The 19814-nt window shown below is 39.0% G+C and overlaps 1 protein-coding gene across 1 annotated transcript; it reads left to right on the top strand.

Annotated features, from left to right (window-relative positions):
• The first annotated feature begins 1029 nt into the window (after nucleotides 1-1029).
• Nucleotides 1030-14781, top strand: ppm1g (protein phosphatase, Mg2+/Mn2+ dependent, 1G). Its single transcript, XM_038294621.1, has 14 exons — nucleotides 1030-1185; nucleotides 1434-1559; nucleotides 4295-4364; nucleotides 5086-5171; nucleotides 7943-8072; nucleotides 8202-8322; nucleotides 8415-8608; nucleotides 8710-8900; nucleotides 9006-9128; nucleotides 10610-10712; nucleotides 11501-11632; nucleotides 11749-11878; nucleotides 12011-12110; nucleotides 13304-14781. Exons 2-14 carry the CDS (start codon nucleotides 1449-1451, stop codon nucleotides 13493-13495), a joined length of 1683 nt encoding a protein of 560 aa, XP_038150549.1. The 5' UTR covers nucleotides 1030-1185; nucleotides 1434-1448; the 3' UTR covers nucleotides 13496-14781.
• The last annotated feature ends 5033 nt before the right edge of the window (nucleotides 14782-19814 follow it).

The following is a 19814-nucleotide window of genomic DNA, read 5'->3' as shown; positions in this document are numbered from 1 at the left end:
AAAAATACTGCTAATAGGGTAGGGATAGCATTTATTATACCACAGTTTCATATTAATGTTGGAAAAAGGATTAGTGATGGAGTTTCAGTATATACCGGTGAAATGCTAGCTTTGCTTTTAGCAGTTCAATGGGTGGAAGAGGTAAGACCATTAAAATCTATCATTTGCTCAGATTCCAGTTCGTCATTAGTCAGTTTGCAAAATAATCAGTCAGTCAGTAGACCAGATATATTACTTGAAATACAACAAACACTTTACAGAATAAATATGATGGGGCTAGTGGTAAATTTTGTTTGGGTTCCGGCACATAACGAGATAAAAGGAAATGAAAGGGCAGACAGGATGGCTAAGGAGAGTACCAATAAGTTAAGGGTAGACATTAATGTTAGTTTTGGTATAACAGAAATAAAGGGTATAATTAAACAAAAAGCAAAAGAGAGGTGGCAAAAGTTATGGAATGAAGGAAAGAAAGGAAGGTGGCTTTATAAAATACAAAAGAGAATTGGACCAATGAGAAGATCAGAAAGGAACAGGAGAGAAGAGATTATTATTTCTCGACTTAGAATAGGACACACTGGATTGAATAGATCGTTATTTTTGATAGGGAAACATCAGACAGGGAAATGTGACTGTGGGGAAGATGAGACTTTGGAACATGTCATTTTAAATTGTAGTAAATATTCGATACAGAGAAACAGGTTAATAAGGAAACTTAGTGACATGAAAATGAAACTTGACATTGTCGATTTATTGCAGAAGGAATCAGGAAGCAGAGGATATCGGGTTATATTTGAATTTTTGAAACAGATTAGGTTGTATAATAGGGTATAGTTTTATTTTAAATTATTATTTTTTTTTTCTGCCATGTAGTCCACACTCCATACCAGTTGGTGGCGGTAATGCTCACCTAACGTTTTTTGCCAACCGCCAATAAAAATCAATAAGAAGAAGAAGAACTTTTCTTTAGTTTATGGTGTGTTTCAGCAGTCTGGGCAGTAGGTGGCGGTAGCACTCGTTTCAATCGGTTTGCCGACCACTTCTCGGTGTAAAGAAGAGGAAGTAAAAGTAGCAGCAGCAGAAGGAGAGGGAGGAGAAGACAGCGGCTTTTTCTTAAACACGTGTAATAATTTCTATGTGAATCCACATTTGCACCTTTTTTAACCCAAATCCGCGCGGCCAGAAAAGGTAGGTTTGCTGCAACTTAACGTAACGCCAGCGAAAGGCTGGAAGGTCCGGCTGGAAGTTGAGCCGGTTTTGCCGCTGTTAGCGGCGAGCTGGTGCCTTTTTTTTTTTACTTTTTGTTGTGCTGTTGCTAACTGCTGCTAGCTGGTTAGCGGTGTTAACCTGGAAGCTGCTCCCTTCATTCGTTAAAACCCACGTCTCCTTTATATAAGGAACTAACATGTGCTGTTGTCCTCTCTCCCGGTGGGAAGCCACTGCAGACCACGATGGGGGCATATCTGTCGCAGCCGAACACCACCAAGACCTCCTCCGACGGCGGCAATAGCAGCATGAGCTACGGCTTCTCTGCCATGCAGGGTTGGCGGGTCTCCATGGAGGTGAGGCAGAAAGTCATTGACTGCTCCACCATCATGGTAGCTTGTTTACTGAACCCAGCGGCTGATAATCACATTCAATAACCGTGTAACATAACTATAAATCATGGCTATAAGTATTATCATTTAAATATCATAAAGACAACTTCAAAGGCACGTGATTGACTAATACTGATTATTATAGGGCGTTTTACACGGATTATATCAGTTACCTTTCCCACTTAACTTCTGAAGTTTATAGAAATGAAGCTGAAAGTAAAAAGGAAAATGTTTGTCTGTGGGAGTTTTTCTGCTCATAAAATATGTGTATAATTTAATTGGGTCTTTGCTAGAACTAATCTTTGCCAGCATCTGAATATTTGCTGTCCCTTTGATGTGCAGACTAAAAGCAGAGAGGAAATCCCACTGCATATAACACCATTGCATAGAGCATATGCTGGCATAACAAAGCCACTGACCTAAGATTTTTGTGGTTGCCTGACTTGCGCACTTCCTTCGAAGCATCCTGCAGATTTATTTCCAGAGGGAAATCCATGTCCAAAGCTCAGCCAAAAGCATATTTGGTTGCATATATTTTCAAAAGTCCTTTTGTTTTATATTATTGTGTGAAATATTTATAATAAAAAAAAAGAAATCCACAATAATTTATTGTAAAATGTTTGTGTTTTATACCCTGCTAGGTCTCAGATCACCACGTCCATGCAGCCAATTAATATTGTGGTTGAGGAAGGGTGTCTTTCCACTTTTTATTTCACAAGAAATGCATCAGGCTGCAGAAAGGCTTAGGTCACCTTAAATAAGGGACAGCTTTTTAGACAAAACTGGGGGAAAAATATAGCATACAAGTGAGAGACTTGTGGATAAGTAGTGCATTCTGGAACTTCCACTTTGATTTAGGATTTTAAACCATTAGAGATGGATCAAATAAGCTCAGTTGATAATGTGCTTTTCTTTTAGGGCTCATCTGGCCTTTCTGATTTTAAACCCATGTGCTTTTTGTGTTCTTTGAAAGGTTACAATGCTTAAAGGAGAAAAACATTTGCTACAGGTTGTTAAATTGAAGTATTCATTAGAGCTGCAAGGTCACTGATTGGGACCTTGTTAGAGTCAAAGCTACTTGCATTGCAATAGATAGCCAATTCATTTGGCACCTTGCATTTAAGTTTTGTAAATGAACAATATACTTGAACACTGGTTGATTGTAACAGCATAAGAATGTTTTAGAGCAGCGGGTCTCCACTACAACCCCCAGGGCTTGGTGTCCTCCATGATTTAGATGTCTCCACTACACTTGTTTTAAGCGTTTGTATTACCTCCTCAGCGTGCCATGTGTGCCACAGCGGGGAAACGATACAAAAGGCAGGGCAGTGGACCCTTAGGACTAGGATTTAGATCACGGTTTTAGAGGGTAAAGCATCAAAACTGAAGCTGGTATGTTTGCAATGAAACCAAATCAGAAAGACATCTGGAAGTATTTACTGCAAATCACATCTTTACCCCAACATTCAGCAACAATAACACATGTTAGCGGTGGTTATTCTGAATCCTACTGTAAAGGAAGGATTACAAGATTATGCATGTGCCTGAAGTTAATTCTATTTTTATTAAACTAAAAAGTTCATCATAGTACCCCCAACCCCCCCCACCCCCATTAGTATTAACACATTTCATGAATACAATTTTTTAAGGATTTGGGGCGGCTATTACCAGAATATGTGTGATTATATCGGCTATATATCTGATTGGGTCTGCTGCCCTGGGTTGTAGGCTGCATGAAATGAACACTACACCCACCCCTCAGCTGGATGTTGGGGCAGATGTAACTTTGTGACTCTAAACTGAGTTGGTTTGAAAATCATCGATCCAGACATGAAACGTCAGCCTTAGATGTGAATCAAGGAACAATAAAGATTACATCTGATTGTGGGCAAAATGTATTTCATGCTTCACTTGCAAAGATGTGATACATAATTGAGAAATTCTAATGCAATCAAATCTGATAAAATAATCTAAATGATGCAAACCTTTTATTCTCAATGACCTGCCCTGTTTCACCAAACATAGCTGATATTTACAATGTCCATCTGGGTCAATTCTGTGCATTAATGTTGCCAATTTGTTCTTTTCCTATTGGCTTTTTTAACCAAACAAGTAACTATTTTTTTGTTTGTAGTAAAATATGACCACAATTTATCGGGGTAGATTCATTAATGTACAGAAAATTTTGTAAACGTTTTATATTTATTTCCAAAGATTTATGGAACATGAACATGGGATATCCATGGGCTTCATAATGAACATATTAAAACGACTTTTAGAAATGGTGCTTTTGATAGATGGTTACTGAATTACTGTATATTCTATGTAGATTGTATACGATTACTAAAAATTGTTGGTTCATCAGAATAGTTAGTATTTCTTAGCACAGGAATTTCTTTTCTGTATGATTTGATTGAATTGTCAATATAAAGGGCTTCAAGATTACATGTGTTGTGAGATGGTGCCATATGAATGAACAGAATTGAAATATCAATCAAAAGTACAAAGTTAAGAAATGGAAAAGAAACAAAACAAGTATTGACTGCATGTATTTGGTTCTGCAGAAACCCATTAATGAGGAAGTGTTGCAGCTTGCTACTTTCTAACACCTGTTTGTTTGATAAATAAAAATATTTACTAAAACATTATTTAAATTACTGTTTTAACTTTGATAAATCTGTGGTTCATTTCTTCCTCAGGATGCCCACAACTGCATTCCAGACTTTGATGAAGATACAGCCATGTTTGCTGTGTATGATGGGCATGGAGGTAAAGCCCTCATTGTTTGTCTGTCTCTGAAAGTCTGGAAGATTTAAGAATCTGATTTTTTTTTTTACTACTACTTTAGTTTTTGTTTTGTTTTTTGCTTTTAATTGGTCAGGTCTTCAGTCTTAATATTTCAATAATTTTCGCTTCACTAAACATGTTAATTTCTTCTAATAAGGTGATCCAAGCAGATTAAACCTCAAAAATGCATCTACCCTGGATGTGGTTTTATCTATAATATTAGTCTTACGGTTAAAATAAGTGACCTCTTTGAAACCACATTCACCTGTACTAATCTCATGGTATAATTTAACCAATTAAACAGATAAAAATTAGGTTATAAAACAATAGAGGATTGTTCCTCCAGTCTTAGGCATTTCCATACTTGGTCTTTGGTTTTGATTTGCACTTGTAGAAAACATATTTAAATGCAGATCACTTTAAAAAAAAAAAGTTAATAATGATAATAATGTTATTTTTGTAAATTAAGTTTTTGTTTTTATTATTTAATGTTTACAAAATACAGGTTCTAATTCTGAAATGAAAATTGCAGAGGAACCTCTGGAATCAACTGCAGCTTTTATCTCATAGGCTAACTTTGCTTCAGTTTGTTTTATGACAGTACACCTGTTTTTGTGCCGTTTCCATGACGTTCACTAGTTTGTTTGTTTTACGTGTCGCTCTCCTATCTTGAGGTTTTATATTGCCTGCTGCTCCCATTTAGGTGAGGAGGTGGCTCTCTACTGTTCAAAGTATCTTCCTGACATCATCAAAGAGCAGAAGATGTACAAAGATGGCAAGCTGCAGAAGGTGAGAAGCTGGTTAAGAATGTTAAGCTCATCCTGAAGAACCACCATATAGGGCTGGGCGATAATTCAATAACGATATATATCGATCGATAGACGTGTGGCGCAATAGAAAAAAAGAGGGTCATCACAGCCGGAGGAGTACGAGCTGTGTAGGCCCCGGTGCGGCTCTCCTCCGAGGAATCTTCGGAAAAAATATATATATTTTCAGTTCTGGGCAGTTTCCCACGTAGTTCTAACAATTGAGATAAAAATGCTGAGGGGCCAGAAACTTCAAAGTAATAACTCAGGTTAAAGCAGGAAACGGGGGCGGCGGCGGTGGGGGGGCATTTATTTGTTATATTTTTTTTGGTCACTTTTCTGGTCACTTTAGTTTATTCTTTGTCAGTATTTAATAACATAACTCAGGTCTCTTAAGTTATTTTTCTTTAAAACACTTCTGTTATGGTTAAAAAAGTTGGTTAAATAAAGATTTAATTCGAAGTCTGTGTTTGTGTTTTTTATTAAAATTAAATCATTTAGCAATATTATAAAAAGTCCAGGCAGACCTGCACATAAAATATGGTTTCAAATCTTTTCAATAATTGCGATATCGATCAATATGCATTTTTTTTTTATCGATAAGCTTTTTTTCTATATCGCCCAGCCCTACCATCATAGATATTTTAATAAATTAGAATGTAATTAAAAAGATTATCTATGCCAGAAATCTTTTGCAAAAAGGGAAACTCTTACCAATGCTTTAGTTGGAGAAAGATCCATTCAGATTGTTCAGTTATTCAGGAGGGTAGAATATTACAGCATCAATGTTTGTCTATGATTGTTTGTCATAGAAATGTTATATCATGACCTACTGAGTCATGCTCCTTTTATAAATGTTTAGATTTCAGTTTCTGTTATTAGTTGACAGACAAATCTGAAAAAGAATAAAAGCACAATTCAGTGTTTTTATGAGCAAAGAATCCAGATTACTTACTGCTGAACTTTGGAAATTTAATCTGCTGTTTTTAATAATCCACCGGCAGATGATTAAAATTAATTAGTAACTGCCTATCTCTGGTAAAAATTTTTAATCAAGACCTGACTGCCGACAGAATTATGAAGCACCTGGATATCCCAAATCCCTCTGCTTCTAGTGAGAGATAATGAGACGATGTCTCCCATTTATTTCCTTGCACTTCCGGCTGTGTGATATGGCTGTAAAATGTATCATGATGTAGGTCTTTAATAGCAGTCAATATTTGTTTTTGCTTTTTTTAACTAGACCAGGGGGGAAAAACATGCAGCCATTGTATTAGCATAACCTTCATTCTAGGAAAAGTGGTCAGCCCTACTACTAGCTATACTTAGTTTGGCTTTGAGAGGTTAAAAAGCTAAATCCTTTCCTTTGCCTAAATCTTCCCAAAATGCCTTGCACCTCTGGAATGGAGCTCCATTAAGTTATACAATGTTTTATCAGTTGTATTTTCTGTGATATTGATCAGGTTTGTATATGGTGGCTTATAGGATAAAAAAAAACAACCTGCAAAACTAAAATACGTGATGAGAAATCCAAGACAAACAAATGCATAAAAAATGAAACAGAAAGACACTTAAAAAAAAAAAAAAAAAAGTAAATGCTGCACTCACTGAAATGGAGGCAAAAACCTACTGTCAAAAGCAAATGCCTAAACAAATTGCTGAAAGCACACAAAGAAAATAATGCAAATAGTAAAAACGACTGTAAATCGCCCCAGAAAGACAATGGAAGTGCTCCAGACCAGTAGAGGGAGCCGATTGAAGAGCAAACCATATCTGAACAGACTGTTGCTCAGATGTTACTGTGCAATAGGCTCTATGCACAATTCCACCACTGCCTGAACTTCAGGAGGCTCCTTTGCTTCCTGTCTTTCATGATTGGATGCACTGATTAATGACCTAAGTAACTGGCCAGACACACCTGGATTAATCAGTTCGTCCAGTAATGAAAGACAGGAAACAAAGGAGCTACCTTAAATTCAGGAAGTAGTGGAGCTGTGCATAAAGCCCATAACTGTAGTGTTCTACTGTAATAAGTTCAGGTGGTTAAAAAGATAATAAACCACTCCTTCAGTTTTCTGTAAAAAAAAAATTTAAACTAAAAAAAAAAAATCCTGCACTAAAGCTACTTCCTTGTTATACAGAGGGTCTGCTTTGCTGCTGTTTTTACTATTGCATCATTTTCTTACTAATTGCAGCATTTTGTTTTTGGTTGCAGCATCTTTTGAAGTCTTTTGTTGTATTTATTGTAGGTTTTTTATTCTATTCATAGCTTTTGTTTGTTTGTTTGCTTACAGCGGTTTTTTGTTTCTGTTGCAATAGTTTTTGTGTTTTGGAGTTTGTTTCACAGTGCATTCACAGTACTGTGCGTTTGCATCTGCCAGCCACCAAATGTTTATAGTAATACATATTGTTTTGTTGCCCAGGCCTATCTCCACTTATCTTCCCATTATTATGCTTCTGTTGAGCATTCTTTAACCACTTTGCTCCTTTTTTTAGCAAGTTGCCTCCTGTAGCCCTCCCATGGCTGTGTAGGTTTACATGGACCCCAAAGAACAAATAAAATTATAGCTTTTTGTTGGATATAAGCAATAAAAAATAAAACTGGGATTGAATTACTAAAACTAATTACGTCTTTGGTTATATGAAGTCATTTCAATTCTCCAGTGTGTGTTCTTATTGGCTGTGGTGTGTTCTGAATCAGAGGTTCAGCAGGAAGAACTATTTTCAAAGATGTTCTTATTCCTGTGTTTTCAGGCACTGGAGGATGCATTTTTGGCCATAGATGAGAGAATAACTATGGAGGAGGTCATTAAGGAGTTGACACAGATTTCTGGGCGCCCTGCTGAGGAGCCGCCTTCCAACAAGGTTGCAGAGGAGGACGACTGTAAGTGCAGCCCAGTAAAGAGTTTCTTATAGCTGTCAGAATAAACGGAAACAGCTCTCACTATAAATGTACCAAACTTATTACAATCATAGCAACATATTTAAAATATTTGATCCCTCTTGATTGAAGTGGACACAGAGGAGGCAGCTCTGCTCCACGAGGAGGCCACCATGACCATAGAGGAGCTGCTTGTACGCTACGGTCAAAACTTTAATGCTTTCAAACACACAGCTGCGGCCGCAGCCGCCAGGTACTCATGAGAAACAGTCATTCAAGTTTTAGATTAACACACATCAGGATGCATCAGGTTGCTGAACTTCAGCATGCCCCTTCTCTTCCTAGCGGGGTAAGTAAGAAGGCCTCTCCCCAGAATGCCGACGTCTCGAAAGATAAAGAAGATTCTGAGCCACAGAAGAAAGGAGTAAATGGAGAGGTGGAGGAGGAGAGTGATGGGAAGGGGAAGGACGGAGCAGCAGGGTGCGGGTCTAAGCTACGAGCCTGTCGGAGAACAGGAGGAGGTGCAGGGAGCGGCTCGGGTAAAGAACATTCACACAAAAAATTCAGGGACGGTTGTTGTATTATGCACGTTCATTCCTTTAGACATTTTTATAACCTTCCTTCACTTTTCGCTGTGCAGTTAAAAGTGGAGAGTCGGGAAGCTCCAATGGAGAGGAAAAGGCTGGGAAAGCAGAAGGAGATGCAGGGCCTTCCTGCTCCTCTGTGTCCTCTAAGGCTGATGGAGATGCAAAATCCAGGTTTTTTGATGAGAGTGAAGAGTCTGAGGAGGGAGAGGAGGAGGAGGAGGAGGAGGAGGGCAGTGACGAAGAGGTGAGAAGAGGAGACCAGAATAAACTCCTGTTAGGCTGCGAAATTTCGCACTGAATCACTTTGTAGAACTTTCCTTCAGCTTTTTTTTTTTTTTTCTCCTCACAGGATGGGAGTGATGAGGAGGAAGCTGACAGCAGTGAGATAGAGGAAGAGGACGTAGAAGACTCTGAGGACGAAGAGGACGAGGATGAGGAGATGTGTCTACCTGGGGTGGATGGAAAAGAAGAGGTGTGTGGAAAGGAAGCGTTTAGTTAATGTCGTCTTAGCTTTGTTAGATTTGGAGCCTAAACGCTGGGAAAGTTTGCTTCTAGTTCTTTAGGGCTACACCTTCATGCTCTTAATTCTGCTGTTCAGAAACCAGATTAATAATCAAGAACCCCTAGCTATTTCAGAGGATTCCTAACATCATGTTTTAGGCTATCCTCTCCATGATTTGGTCAAGCGGGGAGGTTAATGTATGAACAGCTGTTTCCTCTCATCCAAACTGGAAGCACAGCCTCACAACATGTCCTTTCATTAAAATAGGATCAGAAAGTTCATTTATTTCAGTAATGCCACTCGGAGGCAGAAAATCTTATATACTTTCATTATACATGTTTCTTCCTCTAAACCTTACTGTTTTTTACCTCTTTGCCAAGTAAGCCTACCCCTATTATGTTCCGTCTTTTCTCCATTACGGGAGGCAACGTTAATCTTCCTATGCCGCTATGAAATGCGTGGGCGGATACCCTAATTTTAAAAACATAACTGTCCTAACAGGACAGGTTTATAGAACAGTTTGCAGAAATGAGGCTCTTTATCTCTAAAGTAGTCCCAAAGAGTTCCAGAGCTCTCCAGTGCTACATCAGAGAGTTTCTTAATGATAACTAATTATCTTACCATTCAGAAACTCTTGCTGGTTGTGTATGAGGCTCCATTTCTTCAGCTTGTGGGTCTGAATGTGGCAAAGATGTACAGTTGGGCTTTTAGCTAACATTGGGTATGTGCCTACATTGTACGCTCTTTACTAAAAATATTATAAATTGTGCACTCTGTGTTTGGTACGCACTAATTTTACCTCGGAATGTGGTGGAATGACGAGCTGTTTTTGAGTTTTTCATTGTTCAACCTGTTTATGTTATCAGGTTTCACCTTTAGCAGTAGTTTAAGTTACACTTTCTAACGGTTTGAATTAACCTATCAGACAAAAAGATATCATGTCTTCCTGATGACATCTCTACCTCTAGTCAAGCACACATTTTTCCCATAATAAGGGCAAAAGTAGTGTTTCTAGCGAAGACAAAAAGTTAGCTGCATTGCACCTCGAAATCCAGGAAATAATGTTTCAGAGAGTCTAAATTTCAACTCTTTCCGGGAAGGATAACTGTGGACTCCCTACAATGCAAAGACCTAGAGATGTGATCCACCAAGTTGTACATCCTATGAAATGTTCCTGGCTAGAAGTTGTACAGGTATAATGTACAAATATAAATGGTGATTCAGGCCAGCTGCAGTTAATTGGCTTAAAAGTGACAGAGCCATGCTAAATTACATAAGCAGAGAATTATTTTGTGCAAAAGATGTAATTATCATATTTTGCATAGATGACAGACTTACTCAAAATGTTTAATATTAGGTATAATGTGTTCCCTTCAAAATGTTTGTGTCTACATGCCTAATCCATTGTAGTTGTTAAGGTCGTGTCCCAACCTTCATATTTGTGTCCACAGCCCGGCTCAGACAGCGGCACCACAGCTGTTGTGGCTCTGATCCGAGGGAAGCAGCTGATTGTGGCCAACGCTGGCGACTCCCGCTGCGTCGTTTCTGAACGGGGTAAATTCAGTATGATTCTTAACTGATCAGCCGGTAAAATATCTGCAGCGAAATGGGAATGTGCATTTGGTTTGGAGACCTGGGCGTTGTCATTTGTTCGACTGACGAATATCTTTTAGAAAATTGTTACATATCGCCCAACATTGATCCTCGCCAGTCATTTAATTAATTTATTTTTTTCAGATGTTGCTGCGCAGGTTTAGTCTGTTTATATATTCTGTGGGCCAGGTATACTGGATTTTTTTCTACACTAGTTTTTAGTTGACCAATACTATTAGTTTGTATAGCTGGACATACATGAGGGAATGTAAAACAAAAAAAGTGTACAATATATGTTGAAAGCCTGCAAACTTTTACAGAAACGTGATTCGGCCTTTACCACTCAGATTAGTTTTTATATGTTTTTGACATTCAAGGTGAGATTGTAGAGTTAAAGGTTAATTACACCAAATGTTCCCTGAAGAAACGGTGTTCATCATTTGGAGTGGTCAACTTACTCAATGACTATTAGCCTGTTGGACAAGTGCCTTAAAAGGCTGGTTAAACCATGCACCATGTTTTTTTTCTCTTACACTGTTTACATTTGATCCCTGCTGCACTTTATAAAATGGAAATGATCATTTACTGTCTGAAAAGCTGTACTAAACGAACTTTTGTTTTCTATACACTGTATAAAAAAATGACAAAGTTGTCTAAGTCTTCCTGCAGGAGGAAAACTTGACTAAATACCAGTTTTTTTTCAGTTGCTTTGTAAGAAATAACATAGCCGTGTTAATTTACTGCTTCAGGCAAAGCTGTTGACATGTCCTACGACCACAAGCCAGAGGATGAGGTGGAGCTAACTCGCATCAAAAATGCTGGAGGGAAGGTGACCATGGAGGGGCGGGTCAACGGTGGACTGAACCTCTCCAGAGCCATCGGTGGGAGTTTTTAAAGCTCACTCTAAATCTACTACGGCTTTATCGAATTTTTTTGGGTCTTTTTGGACATTTACACCTTAAATGAACAGAGTGGTTATTTGCTCACGTTCTCTCAGGTGACCACTTCTATAAAAGGAACAAAACGCTGCCCCCTGAGGAGCAGATGATCTCCGCCATGCCTGACATCAAAGTTCTGACACTAAACGAGGATCACGACTTCATGGTTATAGCCTGTGACGGCATCTGGTGAGTCTAAATCCAATAAGTAGGGGTGCAAATTTTTTATTTCTGATACCGAAAGCTTTGTGAAATTTGCGATATTGACCCTATACAGTATTGAGCAACATCATTTAAAAGCCATTGTTAATGTGTTTGCAGGAACGTTTTGAGCAGTCAGGAGGTGGTGGACTTCGTCAGCGAGAGAATCAAACCAGACAAGGATGGCAAAACCAGGGCCCTCTCTTCCATTGTGGAAGAGGTAAGAAAATGCTGCTTTGAACGAGGGCTGGGCGGTAAACCGATAACCGGCGATAATTTTCCCATCTCAGTAAATAAGTCGGTAAATAATTCTGCCGTTTCTCCTGTGTGCGCTCATGGCTGGCATTTCCTTCCCTTTAAGACATGGTAGTGTGTGTCTAATCACGTGACTCCACTATTCCAGTCAGAAGCGTAAAAAAAAAAGAATTGCAGATAAACCCAGTGAACAAGCATCTAACACAGGTTTAAATGAAATTGCATTAGTAAATCCTGTGGAGTCGAGCGAGAGCAGAGAAGAAGCTGAGAGTGTTGTCAGAGTTGAGCGTGCAGAAGACCGGTTTTGAGCGATGGTGTGCGAGTTTAAACGAAGCACATTGTTCTCGATTCAGGCTCAGTTTGGTGGCACCAAAATTACCTCATAGCAGAAGAACACAAAATGCAAAGTTTGTCTTAAAACTATCGGGAATATCCAAAGTAACACATCCACCTACAGCACAACCACGCTGTTGAGTTCAAAGATGTACAAAAGGCTTCATTTCCTTTGCGCAAACATTTTTTTTTCTTTTTCAGGAGAGGTAACATTTTTCTCCTGTTCAATGAGATATTGTTGAATTTTTTATATTGATTGGGTACAATCCACAATCCGAACTCTGCACCTATTGCACATTATCGGGCATTAAATGCTGCTGAACTTTTAACTTTTAGCCCTTTAAATTGTTCATCTCATTGTATTTTTCAATAACGCATTTTTTGCACAAATGCCATTTTGCACTGAACCACTGCAACTTGCACACTGTCTCTTATCCTCTGCACTGTTCACACTTTGACCACTGCTGCACTTTTTGTATTTTTCTATAACTCGTGCCATTTGAAATATCAATGCAACGTTCATAAGCTGTATGTAACGCAATTTCGTTCTGTATGCACCCTGTGCATACAAAATGACAAATAAAGAAGTCTAAGTCTACAAGACTTTAATATTTAATTGAAAGTAATATGAATTATGATTTATTCAATAAGTAAATTATAAATAGATCAGCTAACTTTCCTGCACCTGCCTTTATTTCTGATGGAGGAGCTGGAGTATTTATCGTGACATTGATTTGAGGTCATATCGCTCAGCCCTACTTTGGACTACTTTTTTTTAGGTTGGTTCATTTACATTCATCTCTGTAAATTCTGTCCTCCAAATAGCTTTTGGATCACTGTTTGGCTCCTGACACATCTGGAGATGGCACAGGATGTGACAACATGACCTGCATGATCATCACGTTCAGACCACACCCGGCTCAGCCGGACAACACCAAGAAGAGGAAGCTCCAGGAGGAGGCCGAGGGCGCTGAGCCAGAGGAGAACGGAAACAGCAAAAAGGGGAAAAGCGAGTGAAGGAGGAGGGGTCGAAACAACAAACATCAGCTCCAATAAGATGTGTATAGTTTTTTTTTTTTTTTTTTTTTTTTCCTTTGTGCTCAGTTCTTGGTGAATTTTTACATTGACTGACCTCTGCAGGTGTTTCTAAAGATCAGTTCACACCTACATCCATTAAAGGGGCTATCAATGCCTTCCCAGCTCACAGAAATAATTTTATTTTCTAGACGTTCCAATCTCTTTATCATGAGTTCACTCCTGAGCTGCACACCATTACTGCATCAGTTTCCAGGCGGCAGCTTTGCTTTATTTCTGCAAAGCTCGAAGGTCGTCTTTAGGCTAGTTTATTTTTTACTGTCGGAGGTCTGTGTTGCTCTGCACTATAAAAGCCTCCTTGGACTGCCATGAAACTGGGCAACGCTCCACTGATGCGTGGCAGATGGTATGAATGAGTGAGGGCGAGTTGTGATTAAAGCTTTGTGGCTAGCTGAGAAGGGGTCATCTAATGTCACTCTGGTTCCCCCTCATATTAAATCTCAACCTGTGTCTCTGACTTCTCTCATGGCAGAGAGGAATGAATTGTTTTGCTCGTCTTTCAATCATGCATCTTTCCATTTTAATACCGAATGATTTATCTCGTCTTGCTGATATGGTGAAAGTAAGTTGTAAACTTCCTGCCTCTTTATTTTTGTGTTTTTTTTTTTTCCATTCCTGGTTTGTCAGTTAAAAGCCTGTAAATGTTCATGTGGGGAAAATGTCAAAGTTTATGAAGCTTGTGGACTTTCATCAATCTGTATGAAAGGATGGCAGGAAAACTCTTCGTCTCCAGCACCGTCCTCTGTTCCTCTGCTACAACACCTTTTAAAACATGTTTGGGATAATGTATTTTAGGTAAAGAGGATAAAACCTTCCATTGAGCAGTTAATTTTTTTTTTTTTTTTTTTGTCAGTCCTGTGGTGGTTTTTAAAGAAGGATATTTTTTGTAAGCACCCCTTGATGCTGGACTGGTAAGAAAGCACAAGGTTATTTTTCTGAGATGGAGAAACATTTTGAAGTTCAGAGCACTGAGACTGTAACTGTCCTGTCCTTTTGTTTTTATTTTCCTGAAGTCTGATTTAAACTGTTGTGATTGTCTGTTTCTAGTGTACTCTTGTCAGCTTACCTTTTTTTCTGTAAATAGGTTTTTCAATACTTGCAATTGAAAGATTTTTTTTTCTTTGTAAGTGTAAGTGTGACATTTTGGTGCATACTCTTTTGACACCAGTATGTAAGTACATACAAATACATTTTTTCAAATAATCACATCTATGACTTTTGAGTGACTAAAACAGAAACATGTCCTTGATGTCTCACAAGTTAAATACAAAATGATCTAGTCTGTTTAAAAAAAAAAAAAACTCATGACCATGTTCATATATGGAGAGCTGTGTTTGCAAAGGTGCAGCTTTATCACACATCACAGTGCCACAGATGTCACAAGATTTGAGGGAGGGTGTATTGGGCATGTCAGCAGGAATTTCAACTGGAGTTGTTGCTTGTGTATTGAATGTTTATTTCTCTAGCATAAGCCAACTCCAAAGTTGTTTCAGAGAATTTGCCAGTACGTCCAACCAGCCTCACAACCGCTAACCACGTGTAAACACACCAGCTCACATCCAGCATGTTCACCTCCAAGGTCATCTGAGATCAGCCACTCGGACAACAGCTGAAACAACTGGTTTACATTAAAGTATTTCTGCACAAACTGTCAGAAACCGTCTCAGGGAAGCTTATATGCATGCTAGTCGCCCTCATTGGGTCTCCACCGGCTTCCAGTTGGTCGTGGTAACCAACTTGAGCAGGAAAATGTTGCTGGCGTCTGACGCTGCAGAGGTGTTCTCTTCACGGATGAATCCCGGTTTACATTGTTCAGGGCAGATGGCAGACAGCATGTGTGGCAGTGTATATAGGCAGTCGTCCGTTATGGACGAAGAAAGATACCGTGACAAGATCCTGAGGTTCCTTGTTGTGCAATACATCCAACAACATCACCTCATGTTGCAGCAGGATAATGCACGGCCTCATGCTGCAAGTATCTGTAAAAAATTATTGGAAGTTGAAACCATCCCAGTTCTTTCATGGCATACTCACCAGACATGTCAACCATTGAGCTTGTTTGGGGTGCTCTAGATCGGATAAACTATAGCCAAGAAGCTGATGCAGCCCCAGGGAGTATCTGTTTAAATGAATCTAGTGTGGTCTACAGGTCATTCTCAAAATATTAGCATATTGTGATAAAGTTCATTATTTACCATAATGTAATGATAAAACTTGAACATTCATATATTTTAGATTCATTGCACACTAACTGAAATATTTCAGGTCTTATTGTCTAAATATGGATGATTTTGCCATACAGCTCATGAAAACCCCAAATTCCTCTCATGAAATTAGCATGTCATGAAAAAGGTCTCTAAACGAGCTATACACCTAATCATCTGAATCAACAAATTAAGTCTAAACACCTACAAAAGATTCCTGAGGCCTTTAAAACTCCCAGCCTGGTTCATCACTCAGAACCCCAATCATGGGTAAGACTGCCGACCTGACTGCTGTCCAGAAGGCCATTATTGACACCCTCAAGCAAGAGGGTATGACACAGAAAGATATTTCTGCACCAATAGGCTGTTCTCAGAGTGCTGTATCAATGCACCTCAATAGGAAGTCTGTGGGAAGGAAAAAGTGTGGCAGAAAACGCCGCACAACGAAAAGAGGTGACTGGACCCTGAGGAAGATTGTGGAGAAGGGCCGATACCAGACCTTGGGGGACCTACGGAAGCAGTGGACTGAGTCTGGAGTAGAAACATCCAGAGCCACCGTGCACAGGCTTTTGCAGGAAATGGGCTACAGGTGCCGCATTCTCCAGGTCAATCCACTTTTGAACAGAGACGTCTGACCTGGGCTACAGAGAAGCAGCCCTGGACTGTTGCTCAGTTTTGCATGTCATTTGGAAATCAATGTGCCAGAGTCTGGAGGAAGACTGGGGAGAAGGAAATGCCAAAATGCCAGAAGTCCAGTGTCAGGTTTCCACAGTCAGTGATGGTCTGGGGTGCCAAGTCAGCTGCTGGTGTTGGTCCGCTGTGTTTTATCAAGGGCAGGGTCAATGCAGCTAGCTATCAGGAGATTTTGGAGTACCTTAAGCTTCCATCTGCTGAAAAGCTTTATGGAGATGAAGATTCATTTTTCAGCACGACCTGGCACCTGCTCACAGTGCCAAAACCACAGGTAAATGGTTTACTGACCATGGTATCACTGTGCTCAATTGGCCTGCCAAGTCTCCTGAGCTGAACCCCATAAAGAATCTAGGATATTATGAAGAGAAAGTTGAGAGACACAAGACCCAACACTGTGGCTAGGCTAAAGGCCGCTATCGAAGCATCCTGGGCCTCCATAACACCTCAGCAGTGCCACAGGCTGATTGCCTCCATGCCACGCCGCATTGAAGCAGTCATTTCGTTTTCATGAGCTGTATGTAAAAATCATCCGTATTAAGACAATAAACAACCTAAAATATTTCAGGTAATGTGCAATGAATCCATGATATATGAGTGTTCAACTTTTATCAGTCCATAGGAAAATAATGAACTTTATCACAATATACTAATATTTTCAGAAGGACCTGTATATCAGCAGCTGCACCCTCTAAAGGACCCAGTCTACATGGGGTGTTGTTGTTTCTGATGAATATTTAAAAATATAAAAATAATGATTTGTCTTGAAGCACTATCCTTTATACCAGGATTAATTTACAAATAAAATCACTAAAGCAGATATTTAAATAGGGAGATCTTGAACTACTCAACAAAGATTTAAATCTTTTTTATTCTAACTCCAGTTACCTACCTATTAGCTGCAGTGTAAATACTAATTTCATTACAATAAATTTAAAAAATGGAAGTTATCTGTGTTCAAAATTAAAAAATATAATTTGAGATGCGTTCCTAATTTATACTACTTTTTTTTTCCACAAGGGGGCAGCCTCGGCATACTTTGCCTTTCCATAGAGCGGCTGAAGTCTCCACTGCACTCTGCTGCCTGCTGTACTCAGACTGTCCGCCAGATGGCAGCAAATATATGTGGCATGAAGGGTAGAGTCAGCAGAATTTCCTCCCAGTAAGTGAGCAGCTGTGAAACATACCAGTCACATCAAACTAGTATGAACAAAGAAAATTCATAACCCTCACTAACTGAATTTAAATGTACATTATGTATGAGCTCTGGGATATAGTTGTAGCCAGCGAGATATTACTAAAGAACCCTATGGGAACCCTATTGTTAAGCGTAACAAAACCATTAGATGTAATGGTATTCCTCCACATAACCAAGTAAGTTATAATGGGTCTGTTTTTCTGGTAACATCCTGGTGGCAGCAGCGCTCCCAGAGGATCACTATCAGTCCAGGAACAATAGAAAGCCAAACAGGAAGCATCCACTGTCCTTGGAATCTATAAATGGCCCCAAACACTCAGCCTGACTGATTTCCTTTACACACTTTTTTTATTTGATTTACATTGAACAAATCAGTGATTTGTTTGCTTTCTGGCATTGCTGTGAAGTTCTTTTTACCCTCCTTATGCTAAAAAGAGTACAATCCACCGCTGTGGAGGGTATTGTGTCATTAGATTTTGCTCCTTCCTGCCAGTGCTATATATGTCCTGTTCTATGGCCTTCTACAGAAAATACCCCCAGTGGTTTTTAGGACCTCCCGCACACTAATGTTAATACTTTCTTAGCTGTTTCTACAGACAATCTAAAGCTCAATGGTGGCCTTGTCCAGCTGTGCAGCTGATCCTGTGTCTGCACTCAAAAATCTGACTGATGGTTTGGCTTAACCACAGGAGACCAAACTGGACCTGGAGCTGTTCATATAACTCTGTGTGTCGCCTCGCCAGCAGCTCTCATATAGAAAGCTTGACCATAATAACAGGTTGTAGCTTAGACACCAAAGGCATTCATCAACATCTACATTCTTTTTCTGTCCTTTCCTGTCATTCCTAAGACAGCACTAACCCGCCACTCTCACTCTGCACAGCGTCAGCAATGTCACAACCAAGGCACACATAAAAACAAGCATTCCTGTGGTCACACGAGTACAGTCAAATACTGAGGGGCACAAAAATATAAGTTTGAGTCCACTTAGCGGCAGTCTGCTTTAATGCTTCAGGTCAAACCTGCAGCAAGGGTGTGCTCCATGAATCCGGATGATGAAATGCAGAACAAATTCCAAAAAAACAAAGATAAACTATAAGATGTTTAAGATGCAGTCACCAAAAAGTCTGCCTCACTTCTCCTTAAAGTGTTGCATCATTTTGGATTTCACAGTCTGAGTAGCACAGGGTCAGCTTTGGTTTAATTTCGTTGTACACCAATTTTTTCCCCGCTGACCGGTCAGGACAACGTGAGGGCTGTTTTTAACCCATGAACTATAATTTAATTAGGTTTGATAATGTTTTTGATTTCATTTTTACGTTTCCTTCATATTTCTGACAATTTTCCAGATCAAACCTCCTGAGAAAGTCTATGTCTTGATTTTATTTTTAAATGTCAGACACTTGTTAGTTCTAAGAATAATAACCTGCAACAAAGTTCTCTTTGCACATATAACCTCTGTTTGTTTTATTCTTTAAGCACAGTCACATTTTCTGATTAAACAGGTAAAAAGTGTAGAATAATGTGAGTTCTCTGTGTTCATGGGAAAATAGTTATAAAACAACAAATGCCTTTTGCCTCAGTAAAGTGGGGATATACCATTCTAATCCATAAATGATGATAATTCATAGAATGAAAGGAAAGATATACATGTTTTTCATTCTTTTTTATAAGAAGTGTGATGTCTTTGAATTACTCTCATCCTCCTACAGCATCTTCACAGCATGATACTGCCACCACTATGTTTTGGATGTGAAATGTGTCCAGGTGAAGAACAATGTTAGGTTGTTGTTTTTTTATATAACAGGTAACAAATTTTACATTCTTCCTACATAAGCTCTTTTATTAACCATTCCGTTGTGCAGACTGCAAACAGGACTTCCTATAGCTTTTTCAACTATTATATAATTTTCTACAAAGATCTCTGTTTTTTTTTTTTTTTCATTGAAAACCAGCCGTCATTTTCTTCCATCTTAACACTTTTGAACTGCTTTATGTTGGCAAATCATATAAAAATTAATATTTTGAAGTGTGGGGTTGAAACATAAAACAGTATGAAATATTAAAGGAATATATTTGTTTTTCCAACCTATTTGTGCACGGTATACTTTTTAAAATTAGTGTTTCATGCATGGAACATTAAAAGTCC

This window comes from Cyprinodon tularosa, unplaced genomic scaffold (assembly GCF_016077235.1).
Source record: "Cyprinodon tularosa strain WSP-4 unplaced genomic scaffold, ASM1607723v1 ctg342, whole genome shotgun sequence".
NCBI lineage: Eukaryota > Metazoa > Chordata > Actinopteri > Cyprinodontiformes > Cyprinodontidae > Cyprinodon > Cyprinodon tularosa.
Note: the sequence above shows the minus strand (reverse complement) of the source record. Positions and strands in the feature narration are given on the sequence as shown.